The sequence below is a fragment of the Ranitomeya variabilis genome, chromosome 8 (genome assembly GCF_051348905.1).
Source record: "Ranitomeya variabilis isolate aRanVar5 chromosome 8, aRanVar5.hap1, whole genome shotgun sequence".
NCBI lineage: Eukaryota > Metazoa > Chordata > Amphibia > Anura > Dendrobatidae > Ranitomeya > Ranitomeya variabilis.
The window spans coordinates 26,012,052-26,031,419 of record NC_135239.1 but is presented as its reverse complement, the minus strand read 5'-3'; the positions used below and the strand labels follow the sequence as shown (position 1 = coordinate 26,031,419).

General features: G+C 45.5%; 2 protein-coding genes across 5 annotated transcripts in view; one reads left to right on the top strand and one right to left on the bottom strand.

The window, feature by feature from the left end:
- The window catches only part of LOC143787438 (uncharacterized), a 49,513-nt gene extending 48,055 nt beyond the window's left edge, over nucleotides 1-1,458 (top strand). The window contains exons 2-3 of one of the 2 annotated variants that reach the window (XR_013218367.1): nucleotides 798-893; nucleotides 939-1,458. Coding sequence is in view for 1 of the 2 variants with exons in the window: in XM_077276159.1 (XP_077132274.1) it covers nucleotides 798-893; nucleotides 964-1,005 (138 nt within the window). In the remaining variant the exon portion in view is untranslated. The remainder of the gene's footprint in view (nucleotides 1-797; nucleotides 894-938) is intronic. The other variant, XM_077276159.1, reaches the window with a different exon arrangement.
- Nucleotides 1-19,368, bottom strand: part of PTPRF (protein tyrosine phosphatase receptor type F) — a 1,035,200-nt gene that overhangs the window by 441,402 nt on the left and 574,430 nt on the right. The window lies entirely within an intron of this gene.

Here is a 19,368-nt window from a genome sequence, read left to right as displayed (position 1 = left end):
AACACAGAAAGAACGTACACTATATGGTGGTTCACTAACAGTAGGTATCACACAGGGCAAAGTCCAATAAAATAAAAGCTATATTAGTTAATGATTTTATCTTTGATAAATTACTCCATTGCAGATTCTGCAAATTTCATTCACCATGTTTTCCCATAGATACACAGTCCAAGCAAATATGTCCAGGAAACCAATGCAAACAGTATTGTCAGTGCAGCAATAAGCTTAGACGTATGGCTGCTTGTTCAGGACATTCCTTCCTATGACAAACAACTTTCTATTTGGAATCCGTTTGCTTCTTAGTTTACAAAGTTAGCGGTTAAAGTTATCAGCGAGTTTTCTCATACATCATCGGCTGTTTATACACCAGGGTATTGCATCTTCTCATTGCTGGGCTGCTGTAATCAGCACAGCCCCAGAAGCTATTCCTGACTCCAGAGCTGCTAGCAGCAGGTTGATGAAGTGCCAGTCTCTTTTATTGACACTAAATGGAAATCTCCAGGGGTCTACAGCAATGGGGACTAATTAGGACGGTAGTTGGACAAGAACCAGCCCTTCATTCATATCTCGTAAAACACCTTTGGGACTGGTCCATAGACCTGCCTTTCTCCAGTTGATCAGCCCAGCTAAATTCCCAGTGGTGCAGGAGGACTTAGAATCGACACAATTATGTTAATGTATAATCCGCAGAGCGCTCTTTACTTGCACACTGTAACTCACGAGTTATTAGCTGGATACAGTTCTCACAGCAGAAAACATCCCCTATAAATTGTAATAATTAAACTCATTTGTTTCAGGCTCTTAGGGTTACTCTGCCAACTGAAGGAGGCAGCGTGGGCCATGCAGTGTCTAAGACTTTCATTTCACGCCGCCGACCTCTCCAAACAAAAGATGTGAGTATTAAAATCAGCAGCTTGAATCACTCCTTTCCCAAAAAGCAATAATGCTATCATATACTTCCAGCCCCGTAAATGTGAACCCAGAGTAACCTCCTGCCGACCGTAATCACAGGTGCCAACGAGCAGGCACAGCGGCTGGTCCACAAGGCCAAGGAAGGGCGGCTCTGGTTGAAACCTAAACGCTCCAACATCTACAGTTATTGTAAGAAGATCTTTGTGAAATGTTTATCTGACAAGAAAAAGAGTTTCAGGCGAGAACACAAAGCTTCTATTTATAGTGTGTGATGTCATTTTTGTGTGTCATCGGCCTCTGTGTACACAACACGTGCACCTATCTGTGATACAACAGCCCTATTCATACGCATAAGGGACAAATAAAAGTATTGTTCTCGCTCCGACGACACTCGCAAGAACCCTCAGTCATTACAACTATTTTATTAAAAAAAAAAAGAGGAGAACAGAATATTAAAACAGAATTGCTTAAGCAATAATTCCCAACATAATGTTATTACCAGACTCATTGTCTTAAGAGCGATCAGATAAAAATAACAACCCTGTAATGAAGCAGCAAAATCAAATGTCTCTCCTGGTACCATAAGCAGAATACACTATTTATGGCAGCCTGGATTACGTAATGGATAACACTCTGTTCTAAATCCACTGCCAATAAAGAAAAGATGGGATGTCAGTAGCATATCACTACGATATTCTCCCCAATGGGCGATAAGTCAATATCAATTCATGCAGCCTACCGTACAGACGAAAAGAGATAGAAACGCCAAAAGTTGTTTATCTACAAAAGAAACATGACCCTGGTAATGTCGAGCCGTTGGGGTAGAGGACAGAACCAACCCCCACCCACCGAATGACTTTCCCATGTCCCATGCCCTTGACCTGAAATAAAAACTGCATACAAATAATTATTTGGAATAATATCGGCCACAGCAGCCTTTTTATTTAATATAAACAAAACATATATGAAATAAACATCCAATAACTTTAAACTAGGAGGAGTCCTTGGAGCTCCCAAGAATCTGGTGATCAAAACCCAGCATAGTGTGAACGTTACCAAAACCAACATTACTCCCAGCCGTTACCACCTGGCTCGGGAGCACCAAAAACCCCAGAGGGTTCACTGTTCACGCTACAATTCCCGGGGAACCGACCACCCCTGCCGGAACCCCCCACCAATTCACCAGATCCAAAACCAGTTTACCACTAAATCCAGAGGAGCCATAAGCCAATGGATCCCCCAACCCAATTTCCACCAACTCCAAGGACTCCACCCAGCCACCACAACGAGGGACTTTGAATACCTCAAAGACCTGAGACCCCACCAAAACGAAACGCTATGGCCTTCTCAACGCCTTCCTGCAGACCAAGCGCCCAAAAATCAATCCCGACAGCATTCAAATGCACTCCGTCTGCCAACCAGAACGCCCCATCCCCTTTTTCCAACTCGAAATGCCTCACGGCAACTCCACCATTCCTGGCCACAAAAGCCGACACGGCCCTATTAACCTTAATCCTGGCCTTGTTGATTTTATCCAGTGACCGCATATTCCTCCAGCGTTTACGCCGTACAATCTCCGACCAAACCACCGATAATCCAGGATATAAAACCCACAACCGCAACAGGTCCTGCGTTATATCCCTAATTAATTCTCGAAAGTGGCGTATCCCCAAATCATTACCTCCCACGTGTAACACCAAAACATCTGGCAACTTGTCCAAAATTACCGCAGCATGAATTTCCTTCAAGACCCTGTTCCAGGCCATGCCCCGAAAGCCAATCCACCGAACCACCACCACCGACTGATCGAAACCCAGTTGCCTACCCTCCGACCGTACGTCAGCTCGCAGGGCTCCCCAGTGTACATAGGAATGACCGAAAATCCACACCAGTAGAGGTGAAAAACCTGAAAAATACAAACACAAGTATTCAAATCCCCACCGTAGAACAAAACAATTAACAATAACACAGGACCTTGCCAGATGACCTAATCACACCCCACTAACACCTCACATAACTGCGGTATCTATTCCACTTCCATCTGCCAATACGTTTAATCACTTCCACATCCAAACCGCCCACAGCCGCATCCGTTGCCGCCCCAATCCGAAACGAATGAGGAGTAAAACGCGACTCATCCAACCCCAATTCATTAATCGCCTTTTTGAAAATCATGCAAAACGGAAACCTTGACATAGAGGAACCGTCCTCATGACAAAGTAACGATCCCGCCCTGAGAGGCATGAGCCCCCCAAAAACTGTCAAACAGGTAACTGGACACATACGCGAGCCAGTGACTGAACCCAGCACCACCTTCCTTCCGCGGCCCACCTGATCAGTCTTTGAGCGACGTAACCAGAACTCCACCCTCTCCTCCGACAATAGCACGTCACGCGCCAAAGTCCCTCCAACCACTTTCTTGGTAGGAGACACCAACTCACCGATCCTCATTGCACCGAAAAAGGCGAAGGAAAAAGCCAATCGGAACAAACAATGCTCAAAAACCGACAAACCGCAAGTCCCCAACGCCTCACCCAACCGTTCCAACATCGCAAAAGACACGGACGCCGTGAGTCCAACCCACCGTGTTGCCTACGGAAGCCTTTAACCGCTTGCCTCACCAAAAACACTTTGGACAAATCCCGCTGCCCCCTCAACTTAAAACCAAATGCCAGAGCAGCCAGCAAGCGCGATACCTTCGTCCACGACCAACCTTCCGAAAAACCCCAACTCAACCAAGACAGCAAAACACCCACTTGGTCATCGGAACTAACTGCACCCGGGCAAGCTGCTAACATCCTCTCCCAAGACAACCAAACCGCTTGATACGCCTCCCAAGTTTTGGGAGCCAACGACGACCGTATCAAATCTTCAGCGTCCCAGATGCCACAATCCAAAGGTCCACAGGGCAATCCAAGCCGACGGTCTCTGCTTCCAGAGCCAAGACCCAAAAACGCTCGAACTGGAAACGAGAAAGAGAGTCCGCTATTGAATTACACACCCCAGGCACATGAGTCGCCGTAACCTGTGAATTCAACTCCAAACAGGCTAACACCAGTCATCGAAGAACCCGCACCACAGGAGGTGACAACGCCGTTAATCCATTCACTGCACACACGACCCCCATATTGTCACAGTTAAAACGAATGCTCCTGTTACGGAATTCATGCTTCCACAAATGAACCGCCAACAAAATCGGAAAAATTTCCAATAACGCGATATTATGAACCAGCCCCGCCGCGATCCACTCAGCAGGCCAAGGTGCCGCACACCACTGCCCTCTGAAGTAAGCTCCAAAACCACTACCACCACCTGCATCCGTAAACAAATCAAGCGAATCATTGTCAACCACCCCTTCCATCAACAACGACCGACAATTATACGAACCCAAAAAGGTACTCCAGACCGCCAAATCTTCCTTCGGCTCTGATGACAAGCGAATAAAATGGTGCGGTGCACGAACTCCGGCCGTAGCACTCGCTAATCTCCTGGAAAACACTCTCCCCATCAGCATTACCCGACAAACAAAATTGAGTTTACCAAGCAACGATTGCAACTCTCGCAAAGTCAATTTCTTCAAACGCTGCGCACGTGCCAAGTCCTCACGCAATCCCTCAATCTTGTCCACAGGCAGCCGAAACTCCCACTCAACCGTATCGATGACAATACCCAAAAACTCAAACACGTACTCGGGCCTTCCGTCTTACCAGGCGCCAGGGGAACCCCAAAACGCTCACACACCCATTCAACAGCCCGCAAGAGCCGATAACAACGATCCGACCCAGCCGGGCCTACACACAGGAAATCATCCAAATAGTGTATAACTGAATCGCAATCCGAAACATCCTTAACAACCCACTCCAAAAATGAACTGAACGTCTCAAACAACGCGCACAATAGGGAACAACCCATAGGCAAACACCTATCAACGTAGAAACCCCCCTCCCAAAAACAACCCAACAGTCTAACACTAACAGGATCCACCGGTAGCAACCGAAACGCCGCCTCAATATCCGTTTTGGCCAACAGGGCCCCTTGTCCGAGCTTACAAACCCACGCAATAGCTTCGTCAAAAGACGCGTAAACCACCGAGCAAAGCTCCGGCGCGATACCGTCGTTAACAGACAACCCACGTGGATAAAACAAGTGGTGTATCAAACGAAATTTACCCGCTTCCTTCTTGGGGACCACACCAAGCGGGGAAAAACACAGGTCCACAAACGAGGGAGACTCAAAGGGGCCGGACATCCGCCCCAACGCCACCTCTTTCCTCAACTTCTCTGACACCACCCCCCCCGTGTAACACCGCTGACTGCAAATTTTTAAGCACCCGAGGAACCGCAAACGGAGGGGCAGGAATCACAAAACCATCCCGAAAACCATGATACAACAAAACCGATGCCTCTGCCTTGGGATACCTATCTAGATAGGGGACCATCTTTTCCAGCCTCACCGGCGTCGCCCCCATGAGAATTCCCGTCCCCTGACTTCGATTTCGCTTTTTTAAAACATTTTGAAGCCCCGTGAGAGGACCCGCTGCAGTGGGAACACAAGTGCTTAAATTTGCAGTTAACCCCAAACTTGCATTGCCCATCGTTGAACTGCCAACATAAACCCGCTTTTTGACCCCCCGACTGACTGGACTGTCCCGACGTTCCTGCCAAACTGGACCGACTGCTCTGACCGGAACCACCGGCCCCCCCCTAAAAGGAATGACCAAACTTATACTGTGCCATCACCCGAAGCCAGAGCCCAATATCCTTTTGGTCCCAACGAAGAGTCGGACGTATAGCCTTCCGCTGCCGGAATTGCTCGTCGTACCTCAGCCAAGCCTGCCCATCATAAACCCTATGAGCCTCCTCAATAGAGTCCATGTAGCAAAACAGGCCCGAACAATTCTCCGGCGCCTTCTCACCAATTACGCTTGCCAGAATGGCGAACGCCTGCAGCCAGTTTATGAAAGTTTGAGGAATCAAAAGCCACCTGCGTTTCTCCTCCTCCTCCTTCTTACTGTCCTCTTTCTTCCCCTTATCGAGGTTAAACTTTTCTAAAGGGAGCAGCGAAAATATTTCCACATACTCATCTTTAACAATCTTTTCCCTCACTTCCTTCTTAAGATGCGCCCCCAAAGGTCCCTCAAAACAGACGTACACCTCCCCATGAGCCCTATCATCCAAATATATACGACACTCCTTCTCTTTCTCCGTCTGAACCGAAACCAAAACTGGAGCCCAGGGGCCTACCGCCACATCACGAACACCCCCAATCCCCCTCTGTGAGCCAATCTACGCTGCCAAATGCCGTTGATCACCCATACCCCTCTCCAACCTAGCCAATAAATCCCTCACACTAGTTAACACCGCACCTACACCCCCCACATCAGCCGCCCCCGACACACTCGTCCCAAGCACGGGCCCTGAATCATCCTGTAACCCCGAAACTACAGGAGAGGAGAAAAGCTGTGAAGATAACAAAGACACAGACGCACACTCACCAGGCTGCGAGGGAGCTGTGATCCCACCAGCCGGATTCCCAGGGTCCTGACGCCGCTGTCCACGTACGTCCGTGCCATTCTGCGAAGACTGCCACCGGGAGGCCTGAGAAGGATCCTGCTGCGCTGTAGAAGCTGGGGATGAAGACACCGCCGCCTGCTGTCCTCCGTACGGCTGCTGCAACTGCGGTGATGCTGACCAAGCGGCCGGGCTCACATCCCCCAAGGGGGACACCGCCGCCATATCCATAACCCCCGCTGCAGGGACAGACCCCGCCGTAGTAAACGTGGCCAGCCCAGCCACTGGTCCTCCTGGGCCGCCCGATCCACCGCTGCTCCCTCTCCTGGTCACAGGCGATGTAGAGGCAGGCCGTGCAGCAGGGACATCACCGCCGCGGCCCCCCGACGCATTAGGCCTCACACGCTGTCCAGCTCGTCCAGGCTCCGTCCCCACAATGGCGCGAGGCGAAGGCCTAGCAGCTGCCAACGGACCCCGCCGGGCAGTAGGATTCCTCCCAGGCCGGGGCCCGCTGGCACGGCGACTCGGAGGCGCCTGGCCTGGAGGGTCCCTTGATGGGCTCCTGCGCCGACGGGGGGCCCGCGGAGCTAAGTCGGGCGACAGGCGTTCCGGAGGCCTGGTCTGGCGTGAACGGCTCACCGGGGACGCCGACCCCGCCGCTGACCCTCCGCTCCCAACGATGCCAGCAACTTGCTGCTCAAGCCAGCCTGGAGGGTGCACAGCCGCTGCAGCCCTCAGGCTCTCCAGGAGTCGATCCACGGCGGCCATAGTAAGTGCACACCAGTTGCCCAGAGAGCGGGAACTAACCAGGCCACTCCCCCCACCACCAGTTAACTTTCCTGTTTCTTCCCATAAACCCCTGCACAATTAACCCTAACCCCTCCCTCCATCCCATGGTCATGCTGTCCTACACTTACGCCGCGGGGGGAGGGGCGGTTCTGCTCCGGCCATTACTTCCAAACATACACAAAGGAAGCTGGGTCTCCACATGTCATCTACACCTGTACACAAGTAACGTGGCATTTTATGTCATTCTATTTTTTTGGAAAAAGTCAGATATTACAGAAGGGTAATAGGGATCTGGCAGGGATATTCCTCTAGTAGCCCTGCGCCCAACTTTCCAATGCATAAGAGTACTTGTTCTGCCAAGCACTCCTGTACCCTACGAGAGAACAGCTGTCAGGACTCCTCTGGTGGCAGCTTATCGCTAGAGGATGGCAGTCTGAGATCAAACATGTCTTATTCTTATTCCCCCTGACAATCATCTGTCAGAGGCGCCCATACGCAGTAAACAATCAGCAGATTCAGTCAATGTTAGCCTAAAGTGTATGGGGGTGCCTTTAAACGAGTTGTCCGGTCCAAATCGATAAGTGTGCAGTCACTCTGTGTGACTGCAAACTTATGAATCTGTGCGCGGCGGGAATTCGCCAGTTTCTGACCCGGGACTGGAAGGTACGTATGAGTTATACATACTCCCAGCCAGTGGGTGCGGCCTCAGTTCCATAGACTTGTATGGAGCGAGGCCGCTCCCTCTAGTTGACCACAACCCCACTAGCCTGCCGTGTCACTAACCGGGGAATGGCCTTGCTCCATAGTGTGTATGGAGTGAGGCTGCGCCCACTGGCCGGGAGTATATATAAGGCCAGGATCACACATACGCAAGATACGGCCGAGTCTCGCAGGTGAAATCCCTCCTCTGGCGCCGGCACTCCGGAGCGGAGCGTGCAGCCACACAGCAATACATGGAGCCGCACGCTCCGCTCCGGAGTGCCGGAGCTTGTTTTTAACCTGCGAGACTCGGCCGTATCACGCGTATGTGTGATCCCGGCCTAACTCATACTCTAAAACAAGCGAATCCCCACAAAGAACAGAGCATGCGCTGAGGAGATTCATGTCTGCAGTCTCACAGAGTGACTGCGGACTTATAGATTTGGACTGGACAACCCCTTTAATCCTCGTGTAGACGGCAGGATTTGGGATTTGCGAGGTACGTATTACACTCATTGATTGTGATATTTTACCCTTACTGTAATGATGTGGTGGGCAAATCATTTTTCCAAGGAGCCACATGAGAAACTGTTCGTGGCTGCTGTGGAGGGCTGAACCAACAGGCCGAACGTAATTCTGCTTATCATTATTTAGTCATTTGTATCACTTTATATTGAGCAGAATTATGTATGTTGACTAGTAGCTACTGCTAATACATGTTACGATAGGGATTATTATAACTTGTACTTTTATTAGTAGAAGGGAATCAACACCATATAATTTGCTTTATAAAGAATATAAAAAGCAGTAAATCATGCCGCTTCTGTTAGGCAGCCTTACAAAGATATAATAAGTTTACATTTCCAGTATGGGAGGAGCTGCTGATCCAGGTATGATATACACTTTCACCTGCATGCAAATATTACATTTCCCTCGATCACAAATTTACTTATACTTCTATATAATAGTTAACTGGGTAGTTTGGTTAATGAGGGATGATATGCTGCTTTCTTTGTACAGAGTAAATTGAGCGATTTATGCCAAGTATTGCTCATACAATGGGGTTGGGGGCCCATAGCTACACAAGGGCCCACCGGGGGATTCCCCTGCTCCCCACCATATACAACCGCGCCATGTCCCACTGTATGATGCCCCACATGACCATTCACCCCACAGTTTTCTGAAAGGACTGTGCGTAATGTGTATTGAGGGACCACACAGCAGGTGGGCTATCTAGTGATGTCCTTGAGTCTAATGCACTGAAACCTAGCTGCACAGGCTGAATGGTGGGAGAGGGAGCCAAAGACTCCCTGTTCCACCATTGAATTTAAGGATATCTGGATCCTGAGAATGCAGATACTGATGAAAGTAAGAAACCAAGCGGGGGAGGCAGCTTGGTGCGGCATGCCACTGTATATTAGCCATTATATTCAAGCATTAGGTAGCATAACATAATATTAATAAAATTATTAATTTTTGTATCATGCTGCTTAAGCTGGTCATTGTGAAGTGGTGACCAATTACAAGTTTTAATGTGGAGGTCTTGACTACATTGGGAAGAATAAGGAGCAAAATAGCAACGGGAGAGTCGCGGCCTCAACCAATAATGAGACAGAAGATTTCAGGCTACCCCATGTCATTTAGTCATGTTTATTGTACTTGTTTTATATGTAATGCAGTATGTTTGATAAAATGTTGAACCGCTCATAGAATCCCAAGGTCTGCAGCATCATCTCTACGCCGATGACACGCAGATCTACCTATCTGGACCTGACATCATCTCCTTACTGAACAAAATCCCACAATGTCTGTCCGCTATTTCATCTTTCTTTTCTGTTTGCTTCTAAAACTGAACATGGACTAAACAGAATTCATCATCTTTCCCCCATCTCAATCTATCCCTCCACCAGACCTATCCATCAATGTCAATGGCTGCTCACTTTCCCCAGTCCCACATGCTCGGTGCCTCGGGGTGATCCTCGACTCTGCCCTCTCTTTCAAGCCACATATCCAAGCCCTTGCCTCCTCCTGACGACTCCAACTCAAAAACATTTCCCAGATCCGTACATTCCTTGACCAAGAAACTGTAAAAACGCTCGTGCACGCCCTCATCATCTCCCACCTTGACTACTGCAACCTCCTACTCTCTGGCCTCTACTCTAGCACTCTTGCACCACTCCAATCTATCCTAAACTCTGCTGCCCGACTAATCCACCTGTCTCCCTGTTATTCCTCAGTCTCTCCTCTCTGCCAAGCCCTTCACTGGCTTCCTATTTTCCTGAGGCTCCAGGTCAAAACCCTAACTATGACATACAAAGCCAACCACAACCTGTCTCCTCCATACATCTGTGACATGGTCACCCGGTACTTGTCTACACGCAACCTTCGATCCTCTCAAGATCTCCTTCTCTACTCCCCTCTTATCTCTTCCTCCCACAACCGCATACAAGACATTTCCCGTGCTTCCCCCATACTCTGGAACTCCCTACCCCAACACATCAGACTTTCGCCTACCACGGAAACCTTCAAAAGGAACCTGAAGACTCACCTCTTCCGACAAGCCTAAAACCTGCAGTGATCCTCAGTCTACTGAACCACCGCATGACCAGCTCTACCCTCTCCTAGTGTATCCTCACCCATACCCTGTAGAATGTGAGCCCTCGCGGGCAGGGTCCTGCCTCCTTCTGTTCTTGTGTGTGCCTTGTATTTCTCATGTTAATTGTACTTGTCTATGTATGCCCCTTTTTTCACATGTAAAGCGCCATGGTATAAATGGCGCTATAAAAAATAATAAAAATCATTACGTTATATACTTTAACTGTTTCCACCATTTTCAAGTGTATAGCTCCCTGGAATTAAGGATGCTTTTAAAATAAAAAAAAAAATAGTAGAAGTCATATGCTGGGGAATGGCATAGACACATTAGAAAATCACTGTTTATGCAGTTTAATGTAGGTTCACCAATGAACGGCACAAAAAAAAATAGTAAAAAAAGTGTTAAATTATTACACAGTCACTAGAACAAAGTCTGAAGCTCTGAATTCACAAAATATGAAGTGATTGGTCTCACAAAGTGTTTAGAGTTAGGATTTGAATTTTCAGTTAAACAGGATGAAAAACCACAGTGTTTTTTTTAGGGCAATTATTAAGCATGAAGCAGATGACAAAGGCTCTGTGCGGCTGTGTTGTGTATGGGGAGTGCTGTCAGGACATGTACATTAAAGATAATTGTTCCTGTGGACATTATCTCCTTTGTATTCTGTGCAGAGGAGAGCCGCGATGCATGGATGCACTTCGCTGCTGACTCTTTGGAGACAAATGCTGTTTTTTTCTCTCTAAATAATGTGTCTTGGAGCCAGGAAACAAATGGTTAATGCTTTGTGATTACTATTTTACATGACTGGCTCCAAGCAGCTTTGGCAACAACTGAGAGACTGGTTAATTCAGGTTGTTACCTTCTGAACACACGCTCGTACCCAGTTCTTGTTTCCATAACGGATCTGGCAGAAATGCAAAATGTCTAAATTCTTGTTAGATTTTGTACTCGGCAACTAAAGTCCACGGCTCCCACGTCCGCACTGTCAACCTGAGACATGTGGAGGCTTGAAAGCGTTATTAGGATATACAATAATTGACTGACTGATGCAGATTTAACAGATAAAACGCATCATAACCTTAGTCTCACTGCTCTAACAGTAAAGAATCTGCTTTTGTGATAATGATTAAACCATCTTTCCTCTTCTTAATTTTCCAGAAGGGCCACATGAGAGACCATGACTGTTATGGAGGGCCGAACCAATAGGCTGAGATTAATTCTGCTCAATATTGAAATTAACATATTAATTATAAATATTTTATGCTAATTGTATCAATTAATATTGAGCAAAATTAAATATGCTGACATCCCCCTATATACCATATGAGCCCGCACACAGCCCACTGAATATAGTGAGCACCCTCATAGCCTCTCTATATGCAAAATGAAAACCCTACATAACCACCTATATAGAGTATTAGCCCCCACATAGCCTTTCTATAAACAATATTAGCCCTCACATAGCCGCTGTATACAGTATGAGCTACCACAAAGCTCTTATATACAGTGTGAGGCCCACATAGTCCTCTGCATATAGTATGAGCCATCACAAAGCCTCTCTATATACAGTATGAACCCTCACAGTCTCATATTTACAATATGAGCACCCACACAGAACACTATATACAATGTGAGCCCCTGCATAGCCTCCTATATACATTATGAGCCCCCATATAGCCTCTAAATACAGTATGAGCCCCTACATAGCCTCCTATGTACAGTAATTGCACCCACATACACATATGAAAAAAAAAACTCGCTCCAGTTCCTCCACACTTGGCTCCTGTCTCCGTCGCACTTACATTCGCACAGCAGAGACGATGAAGTGACATCATCCCGTCTGCTGGCTCAGTCGCACATGCTGATTGCTCAGAAAGGTCCGAGAAGCCCAGCGCCTGCACACTTAAGTATTTTACGCTGCCCTCAACAGGGCAGATAAAGTACTCCTATGCAGGAGCTGCGACTGGAAGCAAAGAAGAGGACGTCATCGCATGAAGATGGGAGGCGCCGGACCCGGACCGGGATGACCATCGGACCAGATCGCAACGGGACCGCCCCTGGGTGAGTATAATCTAAGTTCTTTTTGTTATCTTTCAGGTTACATCGGGGGCTTATCTACAGCATTACAGAATGCTGCAGATAAGCCCCTGATGGCGGTGGCCGCAGCTTATATACGAAAAAGTAGGTGACAGATTCCCTTTAATAACCATCCTTGTTTCCTATCACTGAACTTACAGCATAAAATGAGTGTAATGTACGCCAGTGGTGCACGGCAGCTAAAACATGCACCAAATTCATTAAGAAGTGCAACGCCTCTGAATGTATTAGGCGCATCTTACTCCAACACACACAAGACTTGCATGCAAAATGTCAGTCTTGATGAATCAGGGTCTTAGATTGTCTTTTAGGCTGGGTTCACACTGCGTTGCTGGCGTCCGTTAGACGGACTACGTTACACAGCGGCATAACGCGGTGTAACGTAGTCTGTTTAACGCCGCCATTGACTCCAATGTCGGACGCATCACTAGCGCCCGCCCACAATGGGCGTGCGCTAGGGATGTGCCGTCATTGAGTGGACCCTGAGACGCGGGCTGCAGTGTTTCCGGGTCCGTCACTGCTAGTGCAGATAGAGCTAGCAGATGCTGTATCTGCGCTAGCGTGCTGCCATACCGGCACTTACGTTTACAGCAGCCCGTTACCGTATGTGTTGAACGGGCTGCTGTAAACGTAATGTGAAGCCAGCCTTACTGTAGTTTTCCTATCCATAGCTCCACATGGATTAGTTTTAGATTAGAACATAAGCTTTTCATTTGCTTATTTGTCTGCTGAAATAGTAAGACATCCAGTTAGCGTAAAGGTGATTAAAAAAAATAAAATACGAACAAACAAAGCAGGAATTTTCTATGTAGTACAATGCAATTTGTTTTGGGATTCTGATTTTCCAGACTGGAGAAAGACATATCTGTGCATTAGGCCATGGGATCAGACTGGGTATCCAAGGGCAGCTTAAGATGTCATATTTTTTACTGGTTATGTGCTGGATCCCGTAGATAGATGCTCTACTCTGTTCAGCCCTGCCACAGAAAAATTGGTGTCCAGAGACAGCAGAAATCAGCACAGAGCATTCATCTGGAGAATGTGTAAAGCTGAAAGCTGAAATCACCAGGGGCTCAGGAAACAGCAATCTATCACTCACAAAGGGTTTAAATCCTGATTCACACTTTAAATGGCGTTTCCACGGTGGGGCTCTCTCAAGGAGAGAAGCTCTTCCTTCTCCTTGCTCATCTATTACTGTGAATGAAAGATAAATCTTCCCCGGAAGATGCCTGATGCTCCAGCTCCTAATGTAATAAAATGTTTGAAAAAAAAAGATATATCCTCGGGGATGACCCAAATAATTCCCTGCACAGTCACCAATTTGGCAAAAAATGGATACAAATGATATTGCAGTGACCGCGGTCACATCTCCCGCCATCCTGTGTAACAAGCTTCACCAAGCCGGCATCCATTAATATGAGAATAAAAGCACAATCCATGCTGGATTTAAATGACAGATTGTGAAATATTACATAATACTGCTTTTACGTATAAGACTTATAGACTTATAATGCACTCATCATTATTATTAGGATCCTGAAAGAAAAGACTAGCACCGATGTTAAACAGCAGGTTACAGCAGTAGAAATGCAGCTGCACCTCAGGAGCCCACAAACGCAGGATAGAGATGTTGTCTAATTGCAAAATCTACTATGTTTGTAAAATCAAGAGTTTTATGCAGCTAGAAAAAAGACTTGTGCATCTTATAATGACCTATCACCTCCAGAGCTGCACCTCACCAACAACTAAGAGGTGCCAAAGTATTAAATTCTTTTGCACAGCCACCACAGTGGAAATGGTGCCCATTGCACAAGATGAGTCCTCCAAAAAAAGAAGCTAATTGTAGCTGCTGTTGCTCTTAAATGATTACCGTATTCCCAAAAATAGAAGTTGTCTGCTATCCATAGGTTAGGTGCTTACTTTCTAATCGGTGGGAGTATGACTGCTGGGCCCCCACTCATCCTGAGAAAGGGCCATGAAATGCCCCTTCTAAATGGAGTGGTGACTTCATATGTTCCTCCGCTCATCTTTATTTTGTTGTTAAAGGGCTTATCTCGGACCTTTATTAATTTTTTGCTATGGATGGGGCTAAAAACTACCAAGCAGGTAGTTGCTAACTACCTGTCTGTTTTGCCTGGCACCAATCTCTGCTGGCTCAAAGCGGCCACAGACCGCTCCTGCCGGCGAATTCCTTACTGCTGATGACATTACATCGACAGATTAGCATCTTTTCTACAGCTCTGTTAACGGCCAATGTCATATGTTGCTTTTCTTGGAAGGGTTGATAATGATGATAAAGCGCTGCGGAATATGTTGGCGCTATATAAATAAAATTATTATTATTATTATTATTATTATTATTATTAATGAAGCTTAAACGGTTTATGAGGGACTTTGCTTATTTTTTGCTATGTGGCTAACAACTTACAGGCAGGTAGTTGCTAACTAGCTGCCTGTTTTGCTTGGTGCCCATCTTTCCCAGCTCAGAGCGGATATGGACTGCTCCTGAGAACGATTTTCATGCATCATTGGTCCTCAGATTAACAGAGCAGCTGTGCCTCCTGCTCTGTCGATGGGGTGTCACTGCTGATTGACAGCCAGCTCCCCAGTTAGGCTTTCAGTCATCATCACTTTGGCAAAAGCACCCCATTGATAGAGCAGAGCATAAAACTAGAATCTGATCTGTTGACGTGACGTCACTGGAAGTTGCAGAGTTGCCGGCAGGAGTGGCGCCAGGCAGAAGAGGCAGGTAGTTAGCAAGTACCTGCCTTTAAATTCTTAGCCCCATATCAAAAAATAAGCAACGTCTCGAATAACTCCTTTAACTGTTATTCAAGGCTTTGGATTGGCTAATTTATTCTTCTGTTAATACCAGAACACTACAAGTGACCTTGCAATAATTTCCCTTCCCGCACATTTTGCCACTAAATGTCTTTGGGAAGTAGAAATTACTCAGGGGTCAAAGTAGAACGAGTATGCTGATTGGAAACAGTAAATGTCTGCGCATTAAAAATTAAGCATGTTCCACATGTGCTGAGATGTGTTAGTAACGAGAACATAAACCTCATCCAGCTGGTTACATTGCTTCTAGGTGAAGGACAGGCTTTATGCTGAGAAAGAATTTAGGCCTTTTAGAAATGTCGTAATCTCCTGCAGCAAAAGTAAAAAAAAATACCAAGAATTCCATCAGTCCCCAGAAAAGAGTAGTCAGATCAAACAATGACAAAAGCGTATGGTCGGTGGAAATTCATTCTGTTCAGCAATTTATTGGTCACATTTGCTGTGCCATAGGACGAATATAGTTTAGAGGTTATCTGCACATTATTAAAGGGACAATGCATTTTAGAGTTGACCCCAAAAACAGGTTGTCCTTCTTAAAGAACTGATTAACTCCAAACTGAATCTCTTTTAAATCTGGCAGCACGTACCAATCCAATCTTATTTCTCATTTATAATTTCATTAATTCATTAAAGATAGAAGAAATAACAAAGTGACAGTTTTTAATCATGTGACTTTCATCAATCCAGATTGTTCAAAAAGTTACACCACAGAATATTAGATGTAGTAAAGCCCTGGATTGTATATAGCAAAGGCTGGTTATGCTGGAATGCACATTCTGACCCAGCTCGTCTTGACTAACCACAACCCACGTCTATCTACTACTGTTCTGTGGAGTAACATTTTGAACAATCAGGTGTGATGAAGGTCATATGCCCCCAAAAGTTATTCTTATGGCTTTTGTATGTTCCTGTCATTTATTAATTAAAATAACTTTCCTGAAAACACCTTAAGATCCTGAAATCGATGCCATCCAACCTTTGCTGCAGTCACTCAATCTCAGCCAAATAGATTGTTGTTAGGGTGCGTTGGAACAGAAGTTGGTGCAGACAACAAATCTAGAGTAAAGCCGGAAACATAGATCCATGTGTAGCGGTCTGGGTATGGACCGCAATGCAATGATTGGAGGTGGGTCTTCTGACCCTAATTTGTCGGCTTCACATATGCCAATGAGTCTGTTCTGTTCAGCACACCAGATCCGCGGCCAGTCCATACAGACGTAACATACAGATGTGTGAATGTAGCCCGTGTGATGCTGTCATGGTATTATCACATTAGCATCGGTCAGATTTGTTTCTAGCACCCTAATGAACTCATGCCACATGAGATTCTAGCTGCTCCGAGACCAAAAAGGTGGGGTCCTACCCAGTGCTAGACAGGTAAAAGCGGCCATCAGCTACTTCTCCATTCATCTGAAGCAGGACAGAAAGTTATTGTTTATAACATATATCGTAGACTCGTAATTTTTTGTTATATATTTTTTACAGTGTAGACATACAGTGCTCAGCATAAATGAGTACACCTACTATGCAAAGCAAGCTTTTAATCAATATCTCACTGCACACAAGAACAATTTCCAACATTTTGACAAGACTGAGTTTTATAGAACTTTTTTTGTACCCCATATCATAAATGTAAGGTTAGTAACATAACTTTCTTTACAAAATCTTTAGTTTTACGAAAATTAGTTGACTAAAAACAAATACACCCAGCATCAAAAACTACTCCATGTAGTATTTTGTAAGACCTCCATGATTTTTAAGGACGGCACCAAGTCTTTTAGGACTGGATATATTGCAACATCTGTCTCCTGATCTGAACCCAACTCAACACCTATGGAGCACTCTGAGCAGACAAGTTGTCATCACTCTCCATCCGACATCCAGGCTCTAAAAGAGCTCATTCATGAAGAATGGAAAAAGATAGATGTTGCAATATGTCGTCAACTTATTCATTCCAGGCCTAGAAGAGTTGGTGCTGTCCTTAAAAACCATGGAGGTTGTACAAAATACTAAATGTAGTAGTTTTTGATGAGGAATGTATTTATTTCTTAATAAACTAATTTGAGTAAAGCTGAAGATTTTCTAAGGAAAGTTATTAATAACCTTACATTTATGGTATGGATTAAAAAAATGTTCCATGAAACTCAGTCTTGCCAAAATTTTGGAAGTTGTTCTTGCATTTAATGAGATATCGATTCAAAGCTTACATTTCAAAGGGGGTGTACTCATTTATGCTAAGTACAGTGAATTACAGTGCTATAACTCAAGTGGTTTACTTTCAGGTAACTAAAGGTAATGTGAGAATGAGAATTTCCCAGCATCATTCAAGTATAATGAAATATACAGAAGACAAATCTGTAAAATTACTGGAAATCGTGAGATCAGAGACTTGTTTATCTGTAAAATCTCAGTAATTTCATTTGTCCAGTGCTGACAAGTTCCAGCAGTAAACCTCCGTGTATCTTTTTGGCCATCCCCGGTATTTTCTGGTTATACAATCCTTTTACCTGCTATATAGTACACATCTTTTAGGTTTGATATCTTTTCCCCATTGTTGAAAACAATTTGTGACAAAGACACATCACACTGTCTTGTTCTCGCTGATAACAATAAACTGTTGCAATTTTTATGTTTCACATGCAGTTTATAACTTTTCATCGTTTTCCAACAGTATTGTTTATCTGGACTCTGAACTCGGTCCTATCAAATATAATAGAAGGTGAAAAATACACTAGCTGCCACCTCTAAAGAGTGCAAAATTGAAACCAGTGTGCGAGGCATCTGTAAACTGGAAAATGCTACAATAAATTTGCCGAAAACATAGGCTAGGTAGCGAATCACTAGTTCTCACGGTCTTGTGCAGTCTGCCTCGCAATCACTGCTGAGCTCAGTGATTGGTTGCAGAGGTAGCGTGCTGGTTTATTTATTTTACTCCTCACTTGTATAGCACCATTAGTACCACAGCGCTTTACAGTCATCATCATCATCACTGTCCTCATTGGAACTCACAATCTACATTCCCTACCAGTATGTCTTTGTAGTGTGGGAGGAAACCGGAAAACCAGGAGGAAACCCATGCGAACACTGGGAGAAAATACAAACTCCTTCCATATTTTTTGTCCTTGCTGGGATTTGAACCCAGGACCTAGCGCTGCAAATCTGCAGTGCTAACCTCTACAGCCATGTCAAAATCGATCAGAGGCAGCAGTAGGAATGCTACGCTGGGTTGGCAAGGATAAGACAAGGCTGATTTTGTTTTTTTTTTTTTTTAACAGACCATGAGTTGTGTAATTGAAAACTTGAAGGTGAAAAACTCTCTTAAGACTAACTCCAAATCTCAATATCATTTTACTCTTCAATGGAGGGGTCTCAGATAAACAATCCTTTTTGAAAGCAACCAGATCAGGAGTCTGTTTTACGCCATGTTCATAGATTAAGACTGATGATTAGGTACGGATGCCACACCTAAAACCCTGTCATATTCAGGGCTTGCACACACAAGCATATAAATCGAACGAGTGCTATCTGATGTTTTATCGGATAGCACTCAGGCAAATTTTATTCTATGGGGCAGTGCTTATTAGCCTTTTGTTTCTTATAGAAATTTGGCATGAGAAAAAAAATTGTATTATGCTGTGATTTGCAATGCAAATCGGATGGCAAACACTCATCGAATTCTATAGGTGTGTGAAAATCCTTGGACGGCAATCGAATGACAGAGTGCAATCTGACTTCTGTGGACTCAAAGAATAGAGAAATTTTGTTCTCCATCTTTTCCTCACGTGTGCTATGATTCTCCCTGCAGCGGTGACATCACATTGACAGCGCACAACACTGCTGCAGGCACTCACTGAGCTTGGCAGTGTGTGCCTTGTTCATCTGCAGAGCCACTGAGCTCAGTGATTGGCTGCAGCAGTGATGGGA